The sequence below is a fragment of the Capra hircus genome, chromosome 11 (genome assembly GCF_001704415.2).
Source record: "Capra hircus breed San Clemente chromosome 11, ASM170441v1, whole genome shotgun sequence".
NCBI classification, from domain to species: Eukaryota; Metazoa; Chordata; class Mammalia; order Artiodactyla; family Bovidae; genus Capra; species Capra hircus.
The window spans coordinates 13,473,146-13,499,059 of NC_030818.1; the positions used below are offsets into that span (position 1 = coordinate 13,473,146).

Here is a 25,914-nt window from a genome sequence, read left to right on the forward strand (position 1 = left end):
TGCCTTTCTTTGGAATTGGAATGAAAACTGACCTTTTCGAGTCCTGTGGCCACTGCTGAGTTTTCCAAATTTGCTGGCATATTGAGTGCAGCACTTTCACAGCATCATCTTTCAGGATTTGAAACAGCTCTACTGCAATTCCATCACCTCCACTAGCTTTGTTTGTAGCAATGCTTTCTAAGGCCCACTTGACTTCACATTCCAGGATGTCTGGCTCTAGGTGAGTGATCACACCATCGTGATATCTGTGTCTTGAAGATCTTTTTGTATATTTCTTCTGTGTATTCTTGCCACCTCTTCTTAATATCTTCTGCTTCTGTTAGGTCCATACCATTTCTGTCCTTTTTTGTGCCCATTTTTGCATGAAAAGTTCTCTTGTTATCTCTAATTTTGTTGAAGGGATCTCTAGTCTTTCCCATTCTATTGTTTTCCTCTATTTCTTTACATTGATCACTGAGGAAGGCTTTCTTATCTCTCCTTGCTGTTCTTTGGAATTCTGCATTCAAATGGGTATATCTTTCCTTTCCTCCTTTGCCTTTCATTTCTCTTCCTTTCACAGCTATTTATAAGGCCTCTTCAGACAACCATTTTGCCTTTTTGCATTTCATTTTCTTGGGGATGGTCTTGATCACTTCCTCCTGTATAACGTCATGACCCTCCGTGACAATAGAACTCTGTCTAATAAAGTTCTAATAGACATAGAACTCTACCAGATCTAATCCCTTGACTCTATTTATCACTTCCACTGTATAATTGTAAGGGATTTGATTTAGGTCATACCTTAATGGTCTAGTGGTTTTCCCTACTTTCTTCAGTTGAATTCTGAACATGGGTGTAAAGTTTAATTCCCAGAAATATGGTGAGATAAAATAATACATACTATGTAATGAATAACATGTAAAAATATTAATACACATTTATGTGAAAGTGAATAATTATATGAAATTGCTAAATTGATTTGGATAGCAATTCTAGGCAAAGTGAAGTCGCTCAGTCATGTCCCACTCTTTGTGATCCCATGGACTGTAGCCTGCCAGGCTCCTCTGTCCATGGGCCTTCTCCAGGTATAGAATCTTGCCATGCCCTCCTCTGGAGGATCTTCCCAACCCAGGGACTGAACCCAGGTCTCCCACTTTGCAGGCGGGTTCTTTATCCTCTGAGCCACCAGGGAAGCGCAAGAATGCTGGAGTGGGTAGTCTATCCCTTCTCCAGGGGATCTGAGTGACTCAGGAATCAAACCGGGGTCTCCTGCATTGCAGGTGGATTCTTAACCTGCTGAGCAACATGACTGTATATAGTCTTTGATCCCTTTTAAAATATCATTCTTTGCTTTCCCTTACTAAAGCTGTTGCCCACTGCTATCTCATTTCTTGGCTGAGCTAAGGAGATTAAGAGAACTGTGTTGGAGCCGTGATCTAATTGGTGTGCTGGGTGCTTCAATCACCCAGGATGGGTGTTCCCATCAGCTGGGTCCTAGGGTAATAGACAGGCAAAGACTGATGAGGTGACCCTGTTGGGGCAATTTCTCTGTGTCTGGGGGTGGAAGGTAATATGGACCTTCCTAGCTCCCTTCCCCAGGTGCCTTTCTGCATCGCAGAGTCAGGGAGACCCCAAGCTCCATTTCCCAGAACCTCTTATACTCATAGTTCTGGTCCCCAGTTAAGATGATGTAGCTAGAAACATGTGTGTGAGACTGGCGGCGGGGAATTGAGGCAGACCACCCCTCCTTCGATCTGTGCTCATGGACAAGCCAGGGTAAGGGGACTTGGGGTTTCTTGGCAAGTGTCCCGGGCCCCTCCCCTGCCTTTGGAGGGTTGAGTGGCAGCTTCCGGGGTAGGGGCTTCCCACTGCCTGGCTGTGGCTTTGGTGGTGTGTCCTTGAACTCAGAGTTCCTCCTGCTTCTCCAGGAGGATTGTGTAAGCACCCAAGTCCCTGAATTAAGCCCCTTGGCATCTACTTGGAATACCCCGAAGAGATTCTGCCATTAGAAGAGTTTTCTGAACCTTGGCTGGGTGCATGGCCTGAGGACTTTGCTACTGTGAGGTTGACCCCTGCTGGACACCAGTGATGGCAGAAGCCTCAAACGGGACAGCTTCATTTTGGGAAATGACACTAAAAAGCAATGATGGAGGAGCAGCGATCTGGAAGGAACCTAAGTCCTTGAGTGACCACGAGGAGCAGAGATGCCCTGCTTGCCTCCACCTTTCACAGTGAGAGGCAGGAGAAATAAACTTTCTTGTTCGTTTGGCTGTTACATTATTGGGTGACGGAAAGGTGTCAGCCTCTCAGCTCAAACTAGTTTGTGAGTGCTCTCCTTCAGAACAGATGGCTCAGCTGAGGAATCAAACAGCCAAGGGGTAGAAAATTATAGTTGGTGTTGATGGAGGGAAGCAGGTCTGAAGGAATAAAGTCTGGGTTTCTTACACTGGGTTCCTGATCATACCAGCTTGCCTGCCTAAGGGTTTGGCAATAAAATAGAATAATGTCAATAATATCTTTTTGATGCTAAGAAAAGATAAGTAGGTAAACCAACTCCATTTTAAGCTTCATTCCCACACATCTGGCTCTTGCTGCCTTCTGTCTCCCAGAAGACAATACCAAATGAACCTAGAACACACAAAATTATTTTCCTTCTTCAAAAAATATATTTTAAAAATTACAAAAGTCATTTCGTGCTAGTATGGAAACACAAACAATATAGAAGATGGGATGCACAGATCAAACTCTTGGTTCCCAGGCCCACTGCTCAGGGAACTGTGGTTAAGTGTTTCATGTGTTCTCTTCTTTCCCTCCTTGCCCTGCCCTTGAAGGCAGTTGCCATGGAGACGGGGCTGAGGAGGTGGTTGATGTGACTAGGAAATTAGTTATATGTGGGAATTGAGCAAATAAGTAACCAGAGTCAAGTTTCTCACTGGTGGAGAAGGGAATTACAAATAAGGAAAGGGGAAAACTAGAGAGAAACCTGTTGGATTGGAATTAGAGGTATTAGTGTGAACTCATACTTTCAAAAGCTATCTAACCATCTGCATACAGAGACAGACGCAGCTGTATGTTTATGTATACTTGTGTTTGCTTGTGTGCATGCTTACACCTATACCTTGTCTCCAAAAAGAGCCTAGAAGCAATGACAGCCCCAAAGGAATGAACATCCAAACTTGATTTCTAAACCCCATTTTCCGCTAAAAGGAGAATTGACCAATTTCTGGGCAGGGCATGGAAAATTTGAGATGAGTCTGGAATGTGTTCTTTTTGGCACCAGTAAGCAAGTGCTGAAAGAATGGTGGAGTCACGCTAAAAGGACAGAGGAGCCAGCTTGAAGGGGCTCCCGCAGGCCAAATCTGGGGCAATATGAACATTCCAATAAATAATAATATGAATGAATTACATCTTACTGAATAAAATAGAAATTCATGAGCTCCTGCTGACATAACCCAAAATGAATCAAAAACTGGGGAGAAGGGAGAGCTGTTCTCCACAGGATGATAATCATTTGGCAATTATCAGCGTGGTGGTTAATTCAGGCAGGAGTCAGTATTGAATGCAAAGAGTATCTCCTCACAAAATATTTATCAACTAAAAGGGAAAAAAAAGTCAATTAACATGAAGAAGCCTGGCAGCAAGCACGTTGACTGGGTGACCAAAGTTAACGTGACCAGTGTCAGGACAGGTCACACCTCATGCCTCCTGATATGAAGCCCTGAGGAAGTCCAGCATCTCTGCGGAACACCTGCCATAAGGTCAGGACCTGGGCCTGGACATGAGGACACGTTGGACAGACCCCAGTTGAGGGGCATCCTACAGACTGAGTCTTCTACTCTCTGAAACTGTCAAGGCCATGACGACAGGACAAGGCAAAGAAAATGCTTTAGAAAAAGAATAATGAAAACGGGACAATTCATAGAGAGAAGGGGCGCGATGGGGCAAATGTGAAAATAGTTAACAAGTGGAGATCTAGGTGAAGGAGATACAGAACCTTGTGTTACTGCTCTTGCAACTCATATATTTCAAAATGAATTTTTAAAAAAGTTGTCTGTGAATCCACCAAATTTTTTTCCTGGTAAACGTATATGTCTTCATGTTAATTTGCCTACACATGTATACATATATGGCTTTCCAGATGGTGCTGCTGGTAGAAAGAACCCATCTGCCAGTGCAGGAGACTTAAAGAGTTCGATCCCTGGGTCGGAAAGATTCCCTGGAGGAGGGCATGACAACCCATGCCAGTATTCTTGCCTGGAGAATCCCAGGGACAGAGGAGCCTGGCGGGCTACAGGCCATAGTGTCGCGGAGTCAGAGACGACTGAAGCGCCTCGCATGTACACATACATGTATCCAGTAGCTCAGGCCCCGACTCAGATTGGTTAAATCAGAATGTGAGGGACTGGCACCCCAGCAGGTGTTTTTAAAAACTTCCCAGGTGACTCCGATATGCCCCAGATTTGCGGGCCAGAGCTGCAGTCCAGGCGTCAGGGGAATCACGTGAGGAGTTTGTTAAATTGAGGGTCGGGGAGCCGCTTCCCCGGGGCAGGCAGGTGCGCAGGGGGATGTCGGCAGGAGCCCGGGGCCCCGCCCCCGAGGGCCCCAGGCGCCCCCGGGGAAGGCCCAGCTGCCCGCCGCCCCCGCGCTCAGCCATGGACGCCGCGCCCGAGCTCCTGAGGGTCCCGCCGGCCGAGCTGCTGGACGACGTGCTGCGGGAGCAGTTCGGGCCGCTGCCCCAGCAGGCCACCATCTGCCGGCTCAAGCGGCTGCCGTCGTCCACCCAGGACGTGCAGTTGGTGCTGGAGCGGCGGCGCGTGGCCAACGCCAAAGAGCGCGAGCGGGTGAGTTCAGGCCGGCCCCGCTGGGTCCCCGCGCCGGGACCCGGCCGCCTTCCTCCAGGCTCCCCCCAGACCCGCCACCCACTTCAGACACCTAGGGGGCCCGGGGAGCCCACCTCCCCCTTGGGGGCCCGGAGCTGCTGGGACCTCCGAGGGCCGCCCGGCTGCCCTCCACCGGCGCGGGGCTGGCGCCTCACCTGCGACCCACCTGGAGCCGAGCAGGAAGCCGCTCTGGGAGGCCGAGGGGCACCCCGACCGCTTCAGAAACGCCTCCCGCTGGCAGGTGCTTTAAACCCTCGGAGGCGGCAGGGCGCTTCCCTCTCCCGACCTCCTGCCCTGAGGGGTGCTTGGGACCCCTTTTCCCTTTACCCAGATGGGGCGTGGGACAGGCGACCTAATGGAAGTTACTCTTTTCCTTACTTTCGAAGAAGAATTTAAACAACGTCTCGGTGTGCACCCGGACTCCCGCTCAACTCCCAGGCAGGAGACTGAAAGCGGCTGTTTCCCATCTGGCGGGTGCGCGGCAAATCACCCACCCGCATGGTCCGGCGGGCGGAGTCGGAGCGCCACCTACTGGCATTTCCCTCTCAGTATTTCTAACTAAACTCAGACCCCGAGCTTGTCAAATTCGGTCTCTTTTGCCGTCTTTGGGTTGCCCAGCTGCAGAGAGGATCCGAGAGCCGGATCCGGAAGGCTGAGCGGTGGAAGAGGGAGGCGCACATTCTGACCTGGAACTCGAGGAGGATGCTTTTCGATGCCCTGCTGGGGGTGTTCATGCACATTCCTGGACCCTTTAGTAACGTGGCTCCAGTCAACTTAGAGCTCTGTTTGGGCTCAGGTGTGAGGAAAAATAACCCAGTGAGTGCAGAAGACTTCAGGGAAAGTTGGGAGCCCTTTATGATAACCCTGTGACCTGATGTGTTGGTGTGGTTCTCGAATAAGGTTCTGTTCCTGTATTTGGCATTTTAAGTTGAGCTTTCCCCACCAGGAAGGAATTGCTTTCTGCAGAGAATCAGCCCTGGTGTTATTCACTATTTTAAAACTAATGACCTCATTCTTCTCTATAATGATGAAATTAGTACACCTGGAAGATAGGGAAATGACTAAACAGGGAATGGAAACACTCACAGTGCAACCATAACTACCATGAACTGCCATTCTTGTTATATCTTCCTGGTCTTTTTCCTACTTATATTTGTGCATATATGTGTGTGTGCTAAGTCGCTTCAGTCGTGTCCAACCCTTTGTGACCCCATGTACTGTAGCCCGTCAGGCTCCTGTGTCCATGGGATTCTCCAGGCAAGAATATTGGAGTGGGTTGCATGCCCTTTTCCAGCAGATCTTCCTGACCAATGTATCAGACCTGGGTCTCTTACATCTCCTGCATTGGGAGGCAGATTCTTTACCACTATTGTCACCTGGGGAACATTATATATATATATATATATATATTATAAAATTGTGATCACTTAGTATCAAGATTGCCAGGAGAAATATCAATAACCTCAGATATGCAGATGAAACCACCCTTATGGCAGAAAGTGAAGAGGAACTAAAAAGCCTATTGATGAAAATGAAAGAGGAGAGTGAAAAAGTTGGCTTAAAGCTCAACATTCAGAAAATGAAGATCATGGCATCTGGTCCCATCACTTCATGGGAAATAGATGGGAAAAGAGTGTCAGACTTTATTTTTTTGGGCTCCAAAATCACTGCAGACGGTGATTGCAGCCATGAAATTAAAAGACGCTTGCTTCTTGGAAGAAAAGTTATGACCAAGCTGGACAGCATATTCAAAAGCAGAGACATTACTTTGCCAACAAAGGTCCATTTAGTCAAGGCTATGGTTTTTTCTGTGGTCATGTATGGATGTGAGAGTTGGACTGTGAAGAAAGCTGAGCACCAAAGAATTGATGCTTTTGAACTGTGGTGTTGGAGAAGACTCTTGAGAGTCCCTTGGACTGCAAGGAGATCCAACCAGTCCATCCTAAAGGAGATCAGTCCTGGATGTTCATTGGAAGGACTGATGCTGAAGCTGAAACTCAATACTTTGGCCACCTCATGTGAAGAGTTGACTCATTGGAAAAGACCCTGATGCTGGGAGGGATTGGGGGCAGGAGGAGAAGGGGACGACAGAGGATGAGATGGCTGGATGGCATCACCGACTCAGTGGACATGAGTTTGAGTGAACTCTTGGAGTTGGTGATGGACAGGGAGGCCTGGCATGCTGTGATTCATGGGGTGGCAAAGAGTTGGACATGACTGAGTGACTGAACTGAGTATATATTGTTGTGCTTTTTTTCACTTAACATTATAAAAAACATTTCCTTATATTCCTAAGCAGAACAGCTTTTGACTTTATAGTCCAACGTATAAATAGACTGCTTACCCAGCCTCCTAGTGTTGGGCATATATGCTTTTTTGCAGCTTTTTACTGGTACAAAGATCTATGTCCATGTCTGATAATTGCTTTCCAACAAAACATTAGACGTAGAATTGCTGGGACATAAGTAGTCTTGTGACTTTTGATACAGGTTGCCCAGTTGCTTTCTGGAAAAGTTTATTAATTAATGTGTATCCCCTTTTAGAGGCTATCGGACGGTTCCCTTTTTCCATCCTAATGCTGGGTATGATAAAACAAAAATGTTGCCAGCTTGGTACACAAAAAATGGTATCCAATTTCTGCTTTATTTTTTGTATTTTTAAATGGAAGATAATTGCTTTACAATGTTTGTGTTGGTTTCTGCTGTAAATCGGTATGACCAGCTGTAAGTATACATGGACTTCCCTGGTGGCCCAGACAGTAAAGCGTCTGTCTACAATGCAGGAGACCTGGGTTTGATCCCTGGGTCGGGAAGATTCCCTGGAAAAGGAAATGGCAACCCACTCCAGGACTCTTGCCTAGAAAATCCCACGGATGGAGGAGCCTGGTGTCCATGGGGTTACAGAGTATACATATATCCCCTCCCTCTTGAGCCTTCCTCCTACCCGTAATTTCTATTTTAGTCTGCAGTTCTTTGATGATTAAAGTTTGATATTTCATAAGTTCATCGGTTATCATATTCTGCTGTGAATGGCCTGTGTTCATTATCCAATTTGATGTGGAGTAGGAGGGAGCTCTCAATATAAGTGAGTGGTTTCCTGTGTAGAGCCAGTTCTTCAAGGGCCTGTTTCCCCAAGGGCGGTGGAGTGGGTGGTGTGATAATGAGCATTCCAGACCTCCAGAGCCAAGGAGTTAGACCCTGAAGATTAAGAAAAGTACTTCATTGTACCTTTCAAGTCTCACCAATATGCCGACTCTCTGGACTCTAATACTGGACTATATCATCAACTCAGTTTGGAATGAGGTTGAAGAATGGTTGGCACAGTACTTGAATAGACAAGTGTTTGTACATTTCACTCATTATCGTCAGTGCAACTTACTGAGGACTTTCTGTGTGCCGGGGGAAATATTTGATGTGTAATTATGTTCCTTAATAAGCAGCTACACCACTACAAGGTGAGGATTCTCCACTCTGCAAATAAACCAAGGCTCGGTAATATGAAGTGTCCTACACACTTTTGTAAAGCCAAATGGTAGAGTTGGATTTTAATCTTTAAGTGCTTTAATCCTTAAGACACTCAGAGCATTTAGCCACTACCCGGACTGCCTCTGCTTTGCAGCGGGGATGCTCTCAGAGGAAGAGGCCTGCATGGATCTCGACACCCTTTCCAGTCCACCCAGCCCTAGTGCCAGGCTCATGCCGCTCCTGCTCCCCTTGCCAGGGACTGCGCCGCAGTGAAGCGGCAGTGCTTGGGCGTGAGCCTGCTCGGCCTCATGGCTCAGACAAGAGAGCTGCGGAAACGAACCCTCACCACCACCTTCTGTAGTCTGGGGAGATGCCTTACAGATTAGCTTTCTCTGTGTCACTGTGCCTTCTTCCTTTCCAGATAAAAAATCTCAACCATGGTTTGGCCAAACTGAAGGCACTGGTGCCATTTCTTCCCCAAAACAGGAAGCCTAGCAAAGTTGATATCCTCAGAGGTGCAACTGAATACATACAAGTTCTCAGTGATATTTTGGAAGAAGCCAAAGACTCTGAGGTAAAGGTTTTAAGAAGTTAGAGCAATGACACTCTCCGTTTATTGAGCTCTTTCTAGGTGCAGGCCAACTTCTGCGTCGGTGCTAGTGAGTTTATACAACCCTCTGACTAGTACGGATGCTGCTTTTACCGAGGAAGAAACCAAATACAGGTAAAGGTCCCACAGCTAAGCACTGTCAGGACTGGAGTCTGAATCTAGGTCTGTGTGAGCTTTGGAGTCAAGTTCTGACCATCTGTATCCTTCCTGTCACTGTCCAGAGCCTCTAGCTCTGATTTGCTTAGCCTTTGACGGGACTCTGATAGCAGGGACATGAGAGGAGGGTCCCTAAAGCCACTCTGTGGCAGTGCTGTTCTTCAGCAGAACACACATCAGACAGGAAGTGCAGAAAGGAAGAGGGTGTCCCTTGGGAGAGGCCCTCCCTGGGGATCAGCCCTGTGGGAGAGCTCATTGATCTCCTTTGATGCCAGTCTCATGGGATTTTGTGACCATTCAGTGGGACTACCTAGGTGACCCTGCTTTGTAAACTGTGAAGCCCTGTAATGTCACCACTATCACTGGGACACATAGCTCAGGGGTCTTCATCAGTGGAAGGTGTCAGCTGGATTCATGAGCTCATTCCATGGAGAGGCAAATTTGGAAGGCTTGAAAATGTATTTGTCATCAGAGGAGCTAAGAGATGAAGAGAGAAAAGGCCTTAGAAATGAGCCCTAAGGAACAGGAGAAGGAGGGGCTATCAGAGACGGGCAGATGGAGAAGCAAGATGGGACCCTACAATTAGGGAGGGGGAATCTTGGGGATCCAAGTGTGGGAAATTGTGCGAGAAGCTATAGGTGGGGCCAGGAAGACAACCAGGCACAGCACGTGAAGGATAGGAGTGGGCTGCAGGCCAGCCTTTGGTGAGTTGATGGTATGTTATTGGTAAATATCTGAAACCCTAACAGAGGGAAGTGGCAAGCTTCAAGTCCATTCAATCTGAAAGTCTGAGACTGGAAAGAGGCTCGAAAGGGATGGAAGAACAATGACAATTGTTAGATCAATGAAGGTCTTTTCTAATTAGCAATGCGATCCTGTTTAGGGACTGAAGAAGACAGATAGCAGAGAGAAGAGAAATATACTCAGGAACAGAAATAGACAAATGCTTAGTGGTACATTTTAGATTCTTCCTCTTGTCCGCTAGTCCTGTTTATGTGACGACTGGGAGGATACATTCTGCACTGGTAGGCGGGATGGATTGTCCTGATGGACAAACTGGATGCCTGGGTTGTAGAGTGGTTGCAATATTTGCACAGATGCAGACGGCTGCATTAGTTTTTCCTTGCATGTGAATCGCCTAATATAAGTGCTTTGTTTGGTGCTACATAAAATACAGAATCTGTTCCATGCTATAATCTTTTTAATGCAGTTTCCAGTCACACAACATTTTAAGGTTATAGTAGAATAGAAACCAGTCTGCTGAGCAATGATTTTTCTTTCCATAATAACTTAAGCATTGCTCTCATCACTTAAATAAAATTTCATAGGTTAAAACTTTGAAATATATTGGCTTAAATAGTCAAAATCTGTCCTATTATACTGTTTGACAACTAAATATGGTTTCTAGAAACGAGACCCCGATCATCAGAACTATAGCAGCAATACTTCTGAGCCACATACATCCTCAGCTAGAGAGCTATCGAGAATTATACAACGTGCCGGCTGTGCTATGGGCTTGAAGAATGAGAAGGAAGGGTCCTGGGCAGATGGTGGCAGTGGTGAGTTGGCACATACTTGTCGCCAGAGGGCAGTGTCTACGATGGGAATTCTCTCCCAAGGAGGAGTCTGGTAAAGTGTTTGTTCTTGAATAGTTATGTTGATATCCAAAAACTCATAAGACATCCCTTGGGCATGAGGTATTTTCCATGTTAAAACATGATTGAAGCAAGATCACTGTGTGAAAACACCTAGGTGGGCAGGTGAGTTTGCTAGTTTGAAAGATCTATTATTATGTTCCAAGTTCATTGGAAAGTAGTTCAAGGGGAAGGCAGCTCCTCCAGAATCACCCTGTACAGACCTAAGCTTAATTTTGTATGACCCTGATTAATATGTCAAAAGGTTTTCTGGATTCTGAGGTCTCCAGAAAAATAAGTAGCTTGCCCTTCATAAAGCGGCATGGTGATCCCATGTACACATGTGCACACTCAGGGGCACATTTAAGTTGACCTTGTTGCAAAGTCAGAGCAACAAGTTTTCTATAATAACAAAGGAGTTTATTGAAATATCATTGCTTATTACTTTGCCAAACTAAAGAAACTGTTGGAAGGAGCAGCCTGTTTTTCTCCAAGTCTAGGAAGTGGAGGTTTTGCTCTTGTTGTGTCTCAATGTTACATAGATAAGACCCCTTGTTCCATTATTGCTACTGAAACAAGAAAGGCTTGCAGAAATCTGGAACTAAGCAAGTTGCTTAGTGTGGTATAAGGAACAGTGGGAGCTACGGAGTAATAAGTGATGGTTGGTTGTGGGAGCTGGTTTAGGAGAGCAGTTGAGTGGTGGCTCTGGAGACAGAATGCTGAGGTTCAAACCCTGGTTTTACCACTTGTTGGTGTGACCTTGAGTGAGTTGCTGATGTTTTCCAACCCTCAATTTCCCCATCTGTAGACTGGGAATGATAATTGTACCTAGGTAAGGTACCTGTGAGGTTCAAATGACATCGTGTCAGTGGAGTGTCTAGCATAGTACCTGGCATGTCAGCGTTTGCTTGGCCTTTATGGAGTCGGCTGGCCTTGCCGTGAGCCCTCAGTATTGACTGGTGAGCAGTCGACAGCAGGCCCCAGGCGTCGCGACTCTGTGCCTGGCACCAGTGCTTTGCTCTGGTTTGAGGTCTGACACTTTCTGATGATTGGCTGGCCTCATTTCTGATCTGATGACTGTTTTCTAAGGATTCTACTTGTGCGCATGCTCAGTCTAGATATTCCAGTTTTGGCCACTTGAGATTTAAAACTTCCCCTCTCCCGTCAACTTTTAAGAGACAGAATTCCTCTTGCTACTACATGAGCTGATAGGGAATGACTAAGAACAAAGGAAAGAATGAACTGAAGCTTGAACCCGACTGCCTACGTGAATAATAGTAACACTTCCACAAATGTGGTTTTCACGTGTTAGGTGTTAAGGCAAGAATCTTGCTTGCATTTAATTTTCACTGGTCCTTGTCAGGTAGGCATCACCAAGTCATTCTCATGGTGAGATACCTGACTGGCTGGTCCTTCCTGCTAGTCCCCTTGGGCCTGGTACAGAGCAGGCCTATGTGCCCTGCATTGCAAGGTGGATTCTTAACTCTGGACCACCAGGGAAATGCCATCACCATCATCCTTTGATCACTTCCCTTCTGACAAAAGATGGTCCAAGCTCAAACATCTTGTGCTTTTCCAGCTGCAGCCTTGGAATCAACCTTTTATCAAGGACATCCAGTGGGTAGCTCGCCTCCCACCTCCTCCCATCTCGATGTCATCTCCTCCCTCTGCGGCTCCTCTCCTTGGGTTTTAGCACCTGAAGTTGGTTTGCTAGAGCTGCAAAGCACACAGACCAAGTGACTTAAAGAGCACACATTTGTTTCTTACAGTTCTGGAGGCTGGAAGTCTTACAGTTGAGGTGTTGGCAAGCGTGTTTTCTTCTGGCCTCTCTCCTTGGCTTGAGATGGCCTTGCCTCAGTGTGGGCTTGCCCCTGGTGTCTATGTGTCCAAATTTCCTCCTCTTATAAGGACAACAGTCAGATTGGATTAGGGCCCACCCTAATGGCCTCTTTTTTAACTTAATCACCTCTTTAAAGGTCCTAAGTCCAAATACAGTCCCAGGTACTGGGGGCTGGGACTTCCACATACGTTTTGGGGGCCACGGTTCAGTCCATAACAACACCTGTGACAGGCTGCCCCATCCACAGGAACCCTCTCCCGGAGGGACAGAGATAAAAGGGCCAAGGAAACAAAGCTCAGGTTGGCCTTGATTTCCCAAAGAATCCTCATCAGGGAGTATTCTGCTTTACCTGAAAGGGCAACTGCTAATACATAGGGTTTCAGGATCTGGTCAGATATCCTAACTGGAGACATGCGGACAGCCAGTGTGGCTCACTGGACTGAAATGTCCATGTGGGGCTCAGGAGCTGGGAGGCAGGTCTCCTCCAACTTCAGTCTGCAGAAGCACCACCCATTTTCCCACTCTTGGAGCGGATCTCTGAGGAGTGGAATCTGGTGCTTGGCAGAGATCGGCACCTGGGGAGACTTGGGGCTGGGGTCGGAAGAAGCTGTGCCAGATGAACAACACTGTTGAGGCCAGAGCCCTGGTGAAGCACACAAGAATCTCCTGATGGCAGGGAGGGAGGAGGTGAGCTGCTCGGGCCAGAGCAGCTTCACTTGGGACTGAATCAGCAAGTGCTTGTGTGTGTGGATGAGGGGACGTGGCCACGTGAAGCCACAGTGTCTGGCCTTGGGAGGGAGAGGGATGAATGTCAAGGTCCAGGGGAGGCTTGTTTAAACTGGGCTTTCAAGGTGTAGCATTTTACTGTTTGGGGATTAGACTGGGTGGCATGCTGTTCACTAACCCACCGCTGTTTGTTTCTTCTGTTTGTCACTGATGGATGTGCCTTAGGAATTTCACATCAGGCAAAGCTCTGAATGTTGCTCAGAGTTTCCTGTAACCCTGTAGAGACTGTGTCCCTGGACAAAGTCCACCCTCAGTGCGGAAGTGAGATACCAGTTGTGCTGGGGCCCCAGGGGCTCTGGAAAGGGATACCTGTGTGAACATAAGAGTCCGTTATGGGATCTGGATGTGCCGCCATCCTGCACGTCTCAATTTTGGTCTCTCATAGGAGCAGTCCTTGGAAAGAGTTTCTGAGAGAAAGAAGCCTGGTGGGTGGTAGATTTCCTCAACCCACCCCCCGCTGCAGGTTGTGGTAATCTGTGTGTGAAATTAACCCCTGGGGACATTTCTTCTAATAGCAATTTAAGCTCTGAAATCAAGTGGTCTGGCTACTTGGGATGAATTTATTAGCATCCTGGGAAGGCACTGAAGTGTCTATTGTTCTATTTCTATCTCATGTTTTCCCCAGATAGTGGCGACATGTGATAGCAAAGGTCCCACACAGCACCACAGCAGTGGGGATAGTGGGGAGGAGGGTCTAGGCTTTTCCTTGGGAGGCACATTTATCTTCCCCAGTGTTCACTGGTGTCCTAGCAGGCATATGCAGATGAGTTTAGTCAGCAGAATATTTTAAAAAGTTGAACTTCCCTTTTGAGGGGGTGGGTGCTCTTTGGTTTGTCAGTCCCCACCCCCTCTTACTGCATCTCCATGTAGGCATTTAATTTTTGCAGATCAGGGGTACTGAGCTCATAAGGAAAGCTGCACAAGTGGTTGCATTTAGCTCTGGGATGCTATTGTGTTCTCAACTTTGGAGGTTTAGAGGTTGGTAGTAGTAAAGAACCTGCCTGCCAATGCAGGAAATAGAAGAGACATGGGTTTGATCCCTGGGACGGGAAGAAACCCTGGAGGAAGGCATGGCAACCCACTCCAGCGTTCTTGCCTGGAGAATCCCTTGTACAGAGGGGCCTGGTGTGCTGTGGTCCATAGAGTTGCAAAGAGTCAGACGCGACTGAAGTGATATGAATGTTAGTCATTCTCTCTGGAACTTTGGTGAGGTGAGATGGGGCATGTAGGAGAGCATCCATCTAACTCTGGAGTCATGCCACCTCTGTTCGAGTCGTCCCCAGGCTGCCGCTACTGAGGAAGAGATCCAACCAGAACCTGGGAAGACTCTTATTTTTAAATTACTTTTTATTGGAGTATAGTTGCTTTACAATTTTGTGTTAGATTTTACTGTATAGACTCAGCCATACATATCCATATATCCCCTTTCGGACTTCCTTCCCATTCAGGTCACCACGTTGAGTTCCCTGTGCTACACAGTGTCTTATTTCCAAGGAAGACTCTTTTAAAATAATTAAAAAAAAATTTAACTGGAGGATAACTACAACATTGTGGTTTTTGCCATACGTTGACATGAATCGGCCACGGTGCACATGAGTCCCCCCGTCCTGAACCCCCTCCCACCTCCCTCCCCACCCCATCCCTCTGGGTTGTCCCAGAGCACCAGCTTTGAGTGCCCTGCTTCATGCACTGAACTTGCACTGGGCATCTATTTCCCATATGGCAATATACATGTTTCAATGCTCTTCTCTCAAATCATCCCACTGTCTCCTTCTCCCACAGAGTCCCAAAGTCTGTTCTTTATATCTGTGTCTCCTTTGCTGCCCTGCATGTAGGATCGTCATTACCGTCTTTCTAAATTCTCTCTCTCTATATATATGCATTAATATGCTGTATTTTTGGTGTGTTTCTTTCTGACTTACTTCACTCTGTATAATAGGCTCCAGTTTCATCCACCTCATTAGAGCTGACTCAAACACATTCTTTTTTATAGCTGAGTAATATTCCACTGTGTATATGTATCACAACTTCCTTATCCATTCATCTGCGGATGGACATCTAGGTTGATTCCATGTCCTAGCTATTATTGTAAACAGTGCTGCAGTGAACACTGGGGTACATGTGTCTCTTTCAATTCTGATTTCCAGGGAAGACTTTTAAGGCCCAATCTGATCAGGTAAGAAGAAAATATTACAGGGAAGACATAGTCTCATTTCTTTATGAAAATAAGAGAGGGAGATGTCTTTTTTTGGAACTCGGATTTTCCCATGGGGATAAAAGATTAAAGCAGTCATGGAAGCAGGTTTTGTCTGTGTGTGTGCAGGTGAGCACCTGGACATGAAGCCTGGTGTGTTTGAGGAAATCTCTAGCTGTTACGTGCCTCTGAGTCTGTCAGTGAGCTTAGCATCTTCTGAGAAAGCCAGTAATTTCTGTTTCTCTGACATATCATGGGCATGGTGGTTAAATTAATTAAGGTAATTTCTTATCTGTTCTTATGAACTTCTTGTGGGATTATTTATATGAGTTTTTTCTACTTTTTTTTTGGCTGTGCTGGGTCTTAGTTGCGGCACATAGGATCTTTTGTTAACTGTGGCATGTGAACTACTTAATTGCAGCCTATGGGATCTAGTTCCCTGACGAGGGATCGAACCCGGCCCCCTGCACTGGGAGTGTGGAATCTTAGCCACTGGACTGCCAGGGAAATCTCATTTATATGAGTTCTATGAAAGGTCCATCTCATTGGTCCCACATGAATGTGGGAGACAGTGACAAGAATTGGATGGAAGGGTCTCTCAAAGACCCTTTGCTGAGAGGATCCTGAGAGGCAGAGCATCTCTGACCTGCTGTGGGACCTCCCTGGGTCAGCTGTGGATCAGCAGAAAACCACCAAATGCTCAGGCCACGTGAGCCAGCCCCTGAGGGAGGTCAGTGGATCCTCCCAGCCGCCACCTTGCCCCTGTTCTAACCCTGGGCTCTGCAGAGCACGTCAGGGATAAAACGGACTCCAGAGACATGGTGTTCGTGGCAGATCTGCCAGCAGGGGGGTAAAGGGATTAGAAACACCACACAATTATTTTTTGGAACTCTTCAGTCCTCTTTGGCTCATTCTCTTCCTTTTGGGATGAGTTTTCGCTCCAGGAATTGTCCTTGCGGCAGCTCTTGTGTAGAAGACAGGCCTGGATGCCTGGCTCACTGGGGTGCTCTGAGGTGAGAGGAACCGTGGGGCAGAGTCCCCCAAGCATCATGCTGCTCCAGCCAGGTCCCCAAGGGAGGAGATATGGGGCTTAGGAGCCAGAGCCCTGCTTACTCTAAAGAGCTTCGTTTACTGGAAGAATCATCTGTATGGTTCTCCCTCAGACATGAGACAGCGAGGCTATCTTCTGAACAAGACTGGATTCTGATCTTGGGGTCCTGGCTGGACTTTTACTAACTGAAGTAGTATAAGCAATTAGAGTACAGTTTAGATGGGCAAAAAGGCCATTTTACTTCCTACACTGTTCTCCACTTGTTCTTGAGAACCCATTAAGACCCTTGTCACTCAAGTGGTGGGATAACTCTCTATCTTGCTCTATGAAGGTCTGTCTTCTTTGAGTAAACACTGAATTGGTTCAGTGTTCAGAATGTTCCCTTTGGGGACTCCTGTGCCTCTTAAGCCTTCTCCCTCCTCCCTGTCCTCCTCCCTGTCCTCCTCCGGTACAGTGAGGAGCGACATGCATGGGGGTTGCAGTGGGAGCACTCCTGTGTGTGGGAGCACTCCTGTGTGTCTCTCCACCTCTGACCCATCTAATCCTCTGGCCCTGGTCTTGGGTGTGGTTGGGCTGACATTGGCTGTGGGTGTCCATGGCCCCCCGTGGCTTCTTTGCTCTAAGCGATGCCCTCTAGAACCCAGGCCTCTTTACATCCTCCTGGCTTCCTACTCCCGGATGGGCTATGTGGCTGCCCTCAGGTCTATGGTCCTGAACATGCCCCTCAGCCAGTGCCCACCCACTCCTCTGAGATGCTGTATCCTGAGACGTGGATACAGATCCTTGCTTTATTCAGACTCTACTTTGCCTCTGGAACCATCCCCCGTCCCTGGGTCAAAGCCCAGGATGGCATAGTACAGGGGCCCTTCCTGGGAATCAGGTGGCTTCCAGATGCTGACCCATCCCGCCGAATAGCTGCTTCCTCCTGTTTCAATTTCATCTCCATTTTCAGTTGGGGGAAGTCTTCCCATATCATATCTTGCCTCTTCTCTGCTCTGTGACTACTGGGTGAGCAGCCATCTGGGCTCTGCCCACCAGAGCTGTCCCTTTGAGCAAAGTTGCCCTCTTCCTAACAAGAGCCTTGCTCTTCAGATTATTGTGAAGCTTGGAACTGAACTTGAAGAAGCTCAGTGAGTGAGGACTTCTGGTCTGGTGCCTATCTGCTTCTCCCCTCCCCATCACCCCACCACCCAGCCTTGACTCAGCTGGGGAAGAAAAGTGCATCAGATAATGTGTCAGATTATAGGGCTGCACAACCACCAGCAGGAGGACCTTCCTTATTAAAGCTGCTGGACAGCAGGCTGGGTTTTATTCTTCAGGCCACCTTCTTCTTGGACCTTCCAACTCCTCAACTTAGATGAGCCCAGCATTTTTAAGTGAACTGTGACACTAAGCATCAATAAACTTCAAGTTTTTGTATTCCAATACTTAAATGTTACATTCCTGGAATTTTCCAGCCAACTTAAACTAAGACAATGATCTATAATACACTGAACTGTAGGCTGATAAAATGAAACTATCCTTTAACCCTCTAGGTGAACACAGTAATCCATGAACTTGTCTTCTAGCTTTAGAACATTCTGGTTGTGTTAAAAGTTTTAAAAATAAAACTTCTAAAGCTAAATTTGAACTCTAAAAAAGAAAGTTGATGACATGTATCATGGAAAGACTTGCTTAAGATCAGAAAAAATTGATACTTATTTTGTGCCAGGCACTATTCCTGGCAGTTTATACCTAATAATCTATTTAATTTTCATAACCACCCTGTAAGGTACAAACAACTATGTCCATTTTACATGTCATGAAGCTAAGAAATAAAGTTAAGTCACCCTACATCCAGTGAGTGGACAAAGGGTTGGGGTTGGGAGATGTGGGAAATAGTCTTAAACCTTTTAATGGCCTTTCATTCTAACAAAGATCACCCTTTAATTGTAAATAAGTGGGCTAGGAAGTAAATGCTTTTTTAAAGCTAAATTATAGACTTTGATTACAGTTTCTGAACTGTCTGATCACAATTTGGGTGTCTTTATTTTTTTAACTCATGGATGTAAGTTGAGACTTCAGAAAATTGAGAAGACCAAGGTTATCTTACGATCTTAAAAAAGCCACAGAAATATACTATTGATACCATGCTTGCAAAATTTTTCCTATGAATTAATAAATTATCATAAGGTATATAACATTTTATATATTTTTTATTATTCTATCATTGACATGTTAGAGGTTACCATATAGTCTTTATAACAGGTTTTAATGGTCCATTAAATTATCCATGGGATAATTTTCTAATTGTTTTGGACATTTGTTTTCAGTTTTTTGTTCTCAACCTGATGTATTTAGTTCTTTTTGTATTTTATTTTGTTTTTAGGATAGATTCCCCATAGAACTGAGTCACAGGTGGGTATAATCTATGACTTACTGCGTAGTGCCAGTTAATAATACCACCAGCTTACAAAAGTGCCGAGTCCGTAATATCCTTGCCAACAATGAGATTGATTAAAATGATAAGAGTTTTAATGAGCAAAAAATGGTATCTTTAAACATCTTTGATTACTAATTAATTCTTAACTTCTTGTTTGTTTTGAACTGTTTCTATCTTTTGGCCCTTTACAATGAGCTCTCTTCTGTTTCAGGTTCCCTCAAGTATGAAAAGTGAAAAGGCTGGCCCAGGGCTACCTTCTACAGACAAATAAATGCAGTTGTAAAAGTTTTAGAGTCTCCTTTTTTCTTAAATTGTCATAATTCAAAGAGTGACAATTACCCTTTAAATGTCCTTGACAATCACAAAGCTACTTGACTCTCCTTTCTCAATTCCATTCCCCCAGCTAAGGCCATGTGGCCCCTCTGTGCAGGTTTAGACACACAAGCGCCTGGAGCACAGAGGCAGACTTCATAGCGACTGCTCACGGAGACCTAGCACTTAATAAATGGGCCTCTTCTCCAACTTGTCTTGTAGTAACTTGTTCTCATCATGATTCTGCAGGAGAGGCACAATGACCCCTGCTTTACAGATGGAGAAACTGAAGCACAAAAAAATGGATAGTCCACGTAGGCTGCCATAACACAGACCACAGACTGGGTGGCTTAGCGGAAATTTATTTCTCACACTTCTGGAAGCTGGGAAGACCAAGATCAAAGCCTAAAGGGTTTAGTTTGCTTTCCCTGGTTTGCTGACAGTTGCTTTCTCTCTGTGCCCTCGCAAGGTGAGCGAGCACTCAGGCTCTGGTCTCTTTTTCCTCTTATAAGAATACCAATCCTATCAGATTAAGGCCCCACCCTTTTTTACAAAATTTATTTTTAATTGGAGGATAGTTTCTTTGCAATGAAGGCCCCACCCTTACAACCTCATTTAACCTTAATGATCTAGAAGCCCCGTCTCTGAGTACAGTCACAGTGAAGAGTAGGGCTTCAATGTATGAATTTTGGTCATCATTCCATGACATGCTTTCTGGAGTGAAGAACACTCCCAGAGGAAAGAAGTGTTAGGGAATGTTGTCTTAGAGGAGTAAACATCAGGTGTGGCTAGATGGCAATCATTTCCAGAGTGCAATTAAGCAAGAAAGAAAGGGAGAACAAACATCTGTAGGTTGAATGAGTGGAGAGAATAAGGGTTGGATAAAGGCTTCCCTAGTGGCTCAGCAGTCTTGAAAATTTTAGAAAAGAATTGCTGGCAATGAGGGAGACCTGGGTTCGATCCCTAGGTTGGGAAGATCCCCTGGAGAAGGGAAAGGCTACCCATTCCAGTATTCTGGCCTGGAGAATTCCATGCACTGTATAGTCCATGGGGTTGCAAAGAGCTGGACACGACTGAGCGACTTTCACTTTCAAGGGCTAACATAATGGGGGGGCCTCAAGTAGTGTCTGCTACATAATCCCATTTCTTTTCTTGGCCTCTGCTGAGATGGTTAAATCTATGAGTTGCATCCGTGAGCTCTTAATCAAACAGTCGTTCACCTACACCCTTAGGGCTCTCTTCAGAGCAACCTTTCTCACTTTTTACAATACAGAGAGGCTGAGGATTTTCTAAGTTTCTAAAGTCTGATTCCTTTTTAACAATTCTTCCTTTAATTCATCTCTCACCTTGTGCGTTTACTATAAGCAGTAAGGAGGACCCAGGTTGCACCTTCGATGCTTTGCCTAAAAGTCTCCTCTGCTAAGTATCCAAGGTCATTATTTGCAAGTTCTACCTTTGACAAACACTAGAATAAAATTTAGCCAAGTTGCTTGCACTTTATAGTAAGAATTGCCTTTCCTCTGGAGTCTGGGGCCTCTCCACACCAATCATATATGGTTCCACTTCCCTCTGTGTGGTTTTCCCCTCGTGTGGATGGGGTTATGGTTGCTGGTGGCCTTGTTTTAATCTGTAATAATGAAACTGAGTGGGACCCTGAGGACCACCTGGGCATGGTAGCCTTTCTGTGTCCCCTGTTTCTCGTGAGGAACAGACTCCAGCCTCCTGGACCTTCCCTGACTTCCTAGGGCATATTCAAACAGCTGGTAACCAGGGAAGGGAGGGGATGCCGGGACAGAGGAGGAGCAGTCAAGAAACTATACTGCAGCCTTGGGGCAGGGTCCTGGTTCCACCTCAAGGGACACACATAGCAGTATCTTTAAACTCTTTATAGAACTAAAACCCAACAAATGGAAGATGTTAGCATTCTTCATTCCAATCCCAAAGAAAGGCAATGCCAAAGAATTTTCAAACTACTGCACCTCTGTGTTCATTTCACATGCTAGCAAGGCCATACTCAAAATCCTTCAAGCTAGGCTTCCATAGTGTATGAACCAAGAACTTCCAGGTATATAGCTGGATTTAGAAAAGGCAGAGGATCCAGAGATCAAACTGCCAACATCTGCTGGATCATCAAAAAAGCAAGGGAATTCCAGAAAAACATCTGCTTCATTGACTACTCAAAAGTCTTTGACTGTGTCGATCACAACAAACTGGAAAATTCTTCAAGAGATGGGAATACCAGACCACCTGACCTGCCTCCTGAGAAACCTGTATGCAGGTCGAGAAGCAACAGCTAGAACCAGACATGAAACAATGGACTGGCTCCACATTGGGAAAGGAGTACGTGAAGGTTGTCTATTGTCATCTTGCTTATTTAACTTATGCGCAGAGTACATCATACAAAGTGCCGGACTGGAAGAATCACAAGCTGGAATTAAGATTGCCAGGAGAAATATCAACAACCTCAGATATGCAGATACTACTCTAATGGCAGACAGCAAAGAGAAACTAAAGAGCCTAGTGATGAGGGTGAAAGAGGAGAGTGAAAAAGCTTGCCTAAAACTCAACATTCAAAAAACAAAGATCATGGCATCACTTCATGGCAAATAGATGGGGAAAAAGTGACAGATTTTAGTTTCTTGTGCTCCAAAATCATTGTGGATGGTTACTGCAGCCATAAAATTAAAAGATGCTTGCTCCTTGGAAGAAAAGATATGATAAATCTAGACAGTGTGTTAAAAAGCAGAGACATCATTTTGCCAGCAAAGGTCTGTCTAGTCAAAGCTATGATTTTTCCAATAGTCATGTATGGATGGGCCTCCCAGGTGGCACTAGTGGTAAAGAAAAAAAACCCGCCTGCTGATGCAGGAGACACAAGAGACATGGGTTCAATCCGTGGGTTGGGAAGATCCCCTGGAGAAGGGCATAGCAACCTACTCCAGTATTCTTGCCTGGAGAACCCCATGGATAAAGGAGACTGGCAGGCTACAGTCCATAGTGTCACAAAGACACAACTGAAAAGACTTAGTATACATGTATTGCACGCATGTACAGATGTGAGAGTTGGACCACAAAGAAGGCTGAGTACCAAAGAATTGATGCTTTCGATTACAGTGCTGGAGAAGACTCTTGATGGTCCCTTGGCTAGCAAGGAGGTCAAACCCCTCAATCCTAAAGAAAATCAACCCTGAATGTTCTATGGAAGGACTGATGCTAAAGCTCCAATAATTTGGCCACCTGATGTGAAAAGCCAACTCACTGGAGAAGACCCTGATGCTGGGAAAGACTGAAGGCATGAGGAGAAGGGAATGACAGAGGATCAGATGGTTGGGTGGCATCACCTACTCAATGGACACGAGTTTGAGCAAACTCCAGGAGATAGTGACGGACAAGAAAGCCTGGTGTGCTGCAGTCCATGGAGTCACAAAGAGTTGGGCATGACTTAGCAACTGAACACCACAGCATTCTTCATACCAGAGAAGACCACCTGAGGCCAGACTGAAGGAACTAGAGAAATTCATCAAGATTACCTGAAATTAGAGAGGAGCAGGCCCTGCACACAACTTAGTTTTGTCAGCAGCCCTAGCTTTGAACTATTGCTGTAAAACTCCTCACTAAATCCTCCTGGTTTGGGACACATTATTTTGGAGGAGCAGGAGCTGACTGTGTCACCCTTTGCCTGGCAAAACAATAAAGCTATTAGTTTCTTCTTCAAGCAAAACTGTGTCTCCAAGATTTGATTCAACACTGGTGCATAGAGGCAGAGGTTGCCAACCCAGGAATCGAACCCAGGTCTCCTGCACTGCAGGGAAAATCGTTACCAACTGAGCTATAAGGGAAGCCAATAAGTACTTTAACTTGTCCCATTTGGTCTCCATGACAACCCTGGGTGGTTGAAGACTTGTTTCTGGGGCTGCTGTGACAAAGTACTACAGACTGGGGGGCTTGAACCACAGAAATTCATCTGAGATCAAGAGATGGAGGTGTCAGCAGTTGTTTTCTTGATGCCTCTCTCCTTGGCTGTAGACAACTGTTTCCTCCTTGTGTTAGTCTGTATGCACATTTCCTCTTCTTAAAAAGGCAGCACCCTATTGGATTAAGACTCACTCCTGTGGCTCAACTGGTAAAGAATCTGTCTGCAATGCAGGAGACCTGGGTTTGATCCCTGGATTGGGAAGATCCCCTGGAGAAGGCAAAAGCTACCCACTCCAATATTCTAGCCTGGAGAATTTCATGGACTGTATAGTCCATGGGGTCGCAAAAATTCAGACACGACTGAGTGACTTTCACTTTCATACAACCTAGTTTTAGATCTTAATTATTTCATTAATTTATCTCATTGTCTCTTTGAATACCCTAACACCCAAAACAGTCACATTCTGAGGTACTAAGCCTTAGCATTTTAACACAGGACTTTGGGGGCACAAATCAGCCGAAGTATTGATGCTTTTGAACTGTGGTGTTGGAGAAGACTCTTGAGAGTCCCTTGGACTGCAAGGAGATCCAACCAGTCCATTCTGAAGGAGATCAGCCCTGGGATTTCTTTGGAAGGAATGATGCTAAAGCTGAAGCTCCAGTACTTTGGCCACCTCATGCGAAGAGTTGACTCATTGGAGAAGACTCTGATGCTGGGAGGGATTGGGGGCAGGAGGAGAAGGGGACGACTGAGGATGAGATGGCTGGATGGCATCACTGATTCGATGGACGTGAGTCTGAGTGAACTCTGGGAGATGGTGATGGACAGGGAGGCCTGGCGTGCTGCGATTCATGGGGTCGCAAAGAGTCGGACACGACTGAGCGACTGAACTGAACTGAAGGCTTAGCATTTTAACACAGGAATTTGGGGGCACAAGTCAGCCCATACAAGAGGGCAAGTGCTGTTACCATCAGTTCATAGCTTGGCCCTAAGGTCAGAGTCTTACCTGAAGTCACACAGTCCATGGGACCAAGATTGGCATCCCATGCCCTGCACCCCCAGGTTCATTCTCTTTACACAGCAGGCTTCAGCAACAGGGCTGGCTGAACTTACTCTTGTTGGGAGAGTGTTGTCTTCAAGAGATCTAGACTTAGAATTTACCATTGATCTTGCTTTAAAAGCACTGTCTTCCCTGCTCTCTTCTATCTTAAATTCAATTTCTCTAAAAGTAAGCCATGATTTATAGTTTATTTGGGAGGCAACTCCAGGAAACACCAGTCGAGGAGTGGGAAAATTATATAGAGAAGAAAAGCCAGACTATAAAACCTGCACGCCGAGCGGCGATGCTGTGGGCATGACTGAGTCAGGGGCTCAGTCATGCTGGGAGACGGTGCACAGCGTGCCTTAGAGGGGTCCTCCCCACACTTATGGAGCAGGGAGTCAGCCTCTTCATCTACTAACTCCTGATGGTCACTGGTTGAGAGCCGATTCTCTGGGGTGTCCATTCCTCCAGCACCCCCAGCATGCTCTGGAGAAGGCAATTGATAGAATGCCTAACGTGCTGAAGAGAGTGCTAAAGTCCTAGATTAGTTATCTATTGCTGAGCAACACAGTACCCTAAACTTTGCAACTTAAAATAACACATTTATTATAACAGTTTCTGTGGGTCAGAAGTTGTGCTTGGGCATGACTTAGCTGGGCCCTCTGCTTCAAGGTTTCTCTCAGGCAGAAATAAAGGTGTCAGTCTGGGCTGGGGTCTCAGCTGAAGGCTTGGCTGGGATAGGGCCTGTTTTCAAGTTGATGGGATTATCAACAGAATTCATTTCCTCCAGGATGTTTGGGCTGATGGCCTCAGTGTCTAGCTTTTTTTTTTTTTTTTTTTTGCCAGATATCACCCTTGGTTCCTTGCCATATAGGTCTGTTAGACACAGCAGGTGTCTGTTACACTGCCATCCACTCTCTTTACAAGTTACTGCTGGTTAGAAACATTTTCATCAAGAGAATAGAAGATTAGAAATAATTATATTGCATATCAGTTAGAAAGTCTAATTTTATCAGGCTACTGGAGGCTATCCAAATGTAATTTTCTGGGTCTGTCATGGAGTCTCCTATACTTTTCTCTTCCTTGTTAAAATCCAGGCATCTTGAGCTTTCTGCAAGTGAGAACTTGGAATTCTGATGATACCTGATGGAGCCAAGTAGTTCTGGTTCCCTTTGTTGGATTTCAAAGTGAATTTGGAATTGAGTGAGAACTTCTGGAACTTCAACTAAAATTTCCATATAGGCTATTTATATGGAAATTAATACAATGAAGTCTTGTTTGAAGTCTGACATTTGAACTAGCACTCATCATATTCAGATGCAATCTGGGAGAAACTGGAGGGTTTTTTTTTGTTTTTTTTTTTTTTTGTGTGTGTGTTTTAGATTCTATGATGGCTAGAAGAGCAGAATCAAAGCAGAATCTTTTTTTTTTTTTTCCGTGGGTGGAAGGAGAGTGAATCAGCCTTGTGGACTTTCAGTTCAGTCGCTCAGTCGTGTCCGACTCTTTGCAACTCCATGAATCACAGCATGCCAGGCCTCCCTGTCCATCACCATCTCCCAGAGTTCACTCAGACTCACGTCCATCGAGTCAGTGATGCCATCCAGCCATCTCATCCTCGGTCGTCCCCT

General features: G+C 45.9%; 1 protein-coding gene across 3 annotated transcripts; it reads left to right on the top strand.

The window, feature by feature from the left end:
• On the top strand, positions 4,551–19,305 carry FIGLA (folliculogenesis specific bHLH transcription factor). 3 transcript variants are annotated; one of them, XM_018054759.1, is made up of 5 exons: positions 4,551–4,820; positions 8,745–8,897; positions 10,498–10,648; positions 18,963–18,991; positions 19,228–19,305. In XM_018054759.1, the coding sequence occupies exons 1-4, from the start codon at positions 4,632–4,634 to the stop codon at positions 18,965–18,967; spliced, it is 498 nt and encodes a 165-aa protein (XP_017910248.1). In that variant the 5' UTR covers positions 4,551–4,631; the 3' UTR covers positions 18,968–18,991; positions 19,228–19,305. The 3 variants fall into 3 exon arrangements, with proteins under 3 accessions (XP_017910248.1, XP_017910247.1, XP_017910246.1); XM_018054758.1 differs by lacking the exon at positions 18,963–18,991 and having other exon boundaries at positions 19,228–19,304; XM_018054757.1 differs by lacking the exons at positions 18,963–18,991; positions 19,228–19,305 and having other exon boundaries at positions 10,498–10,722.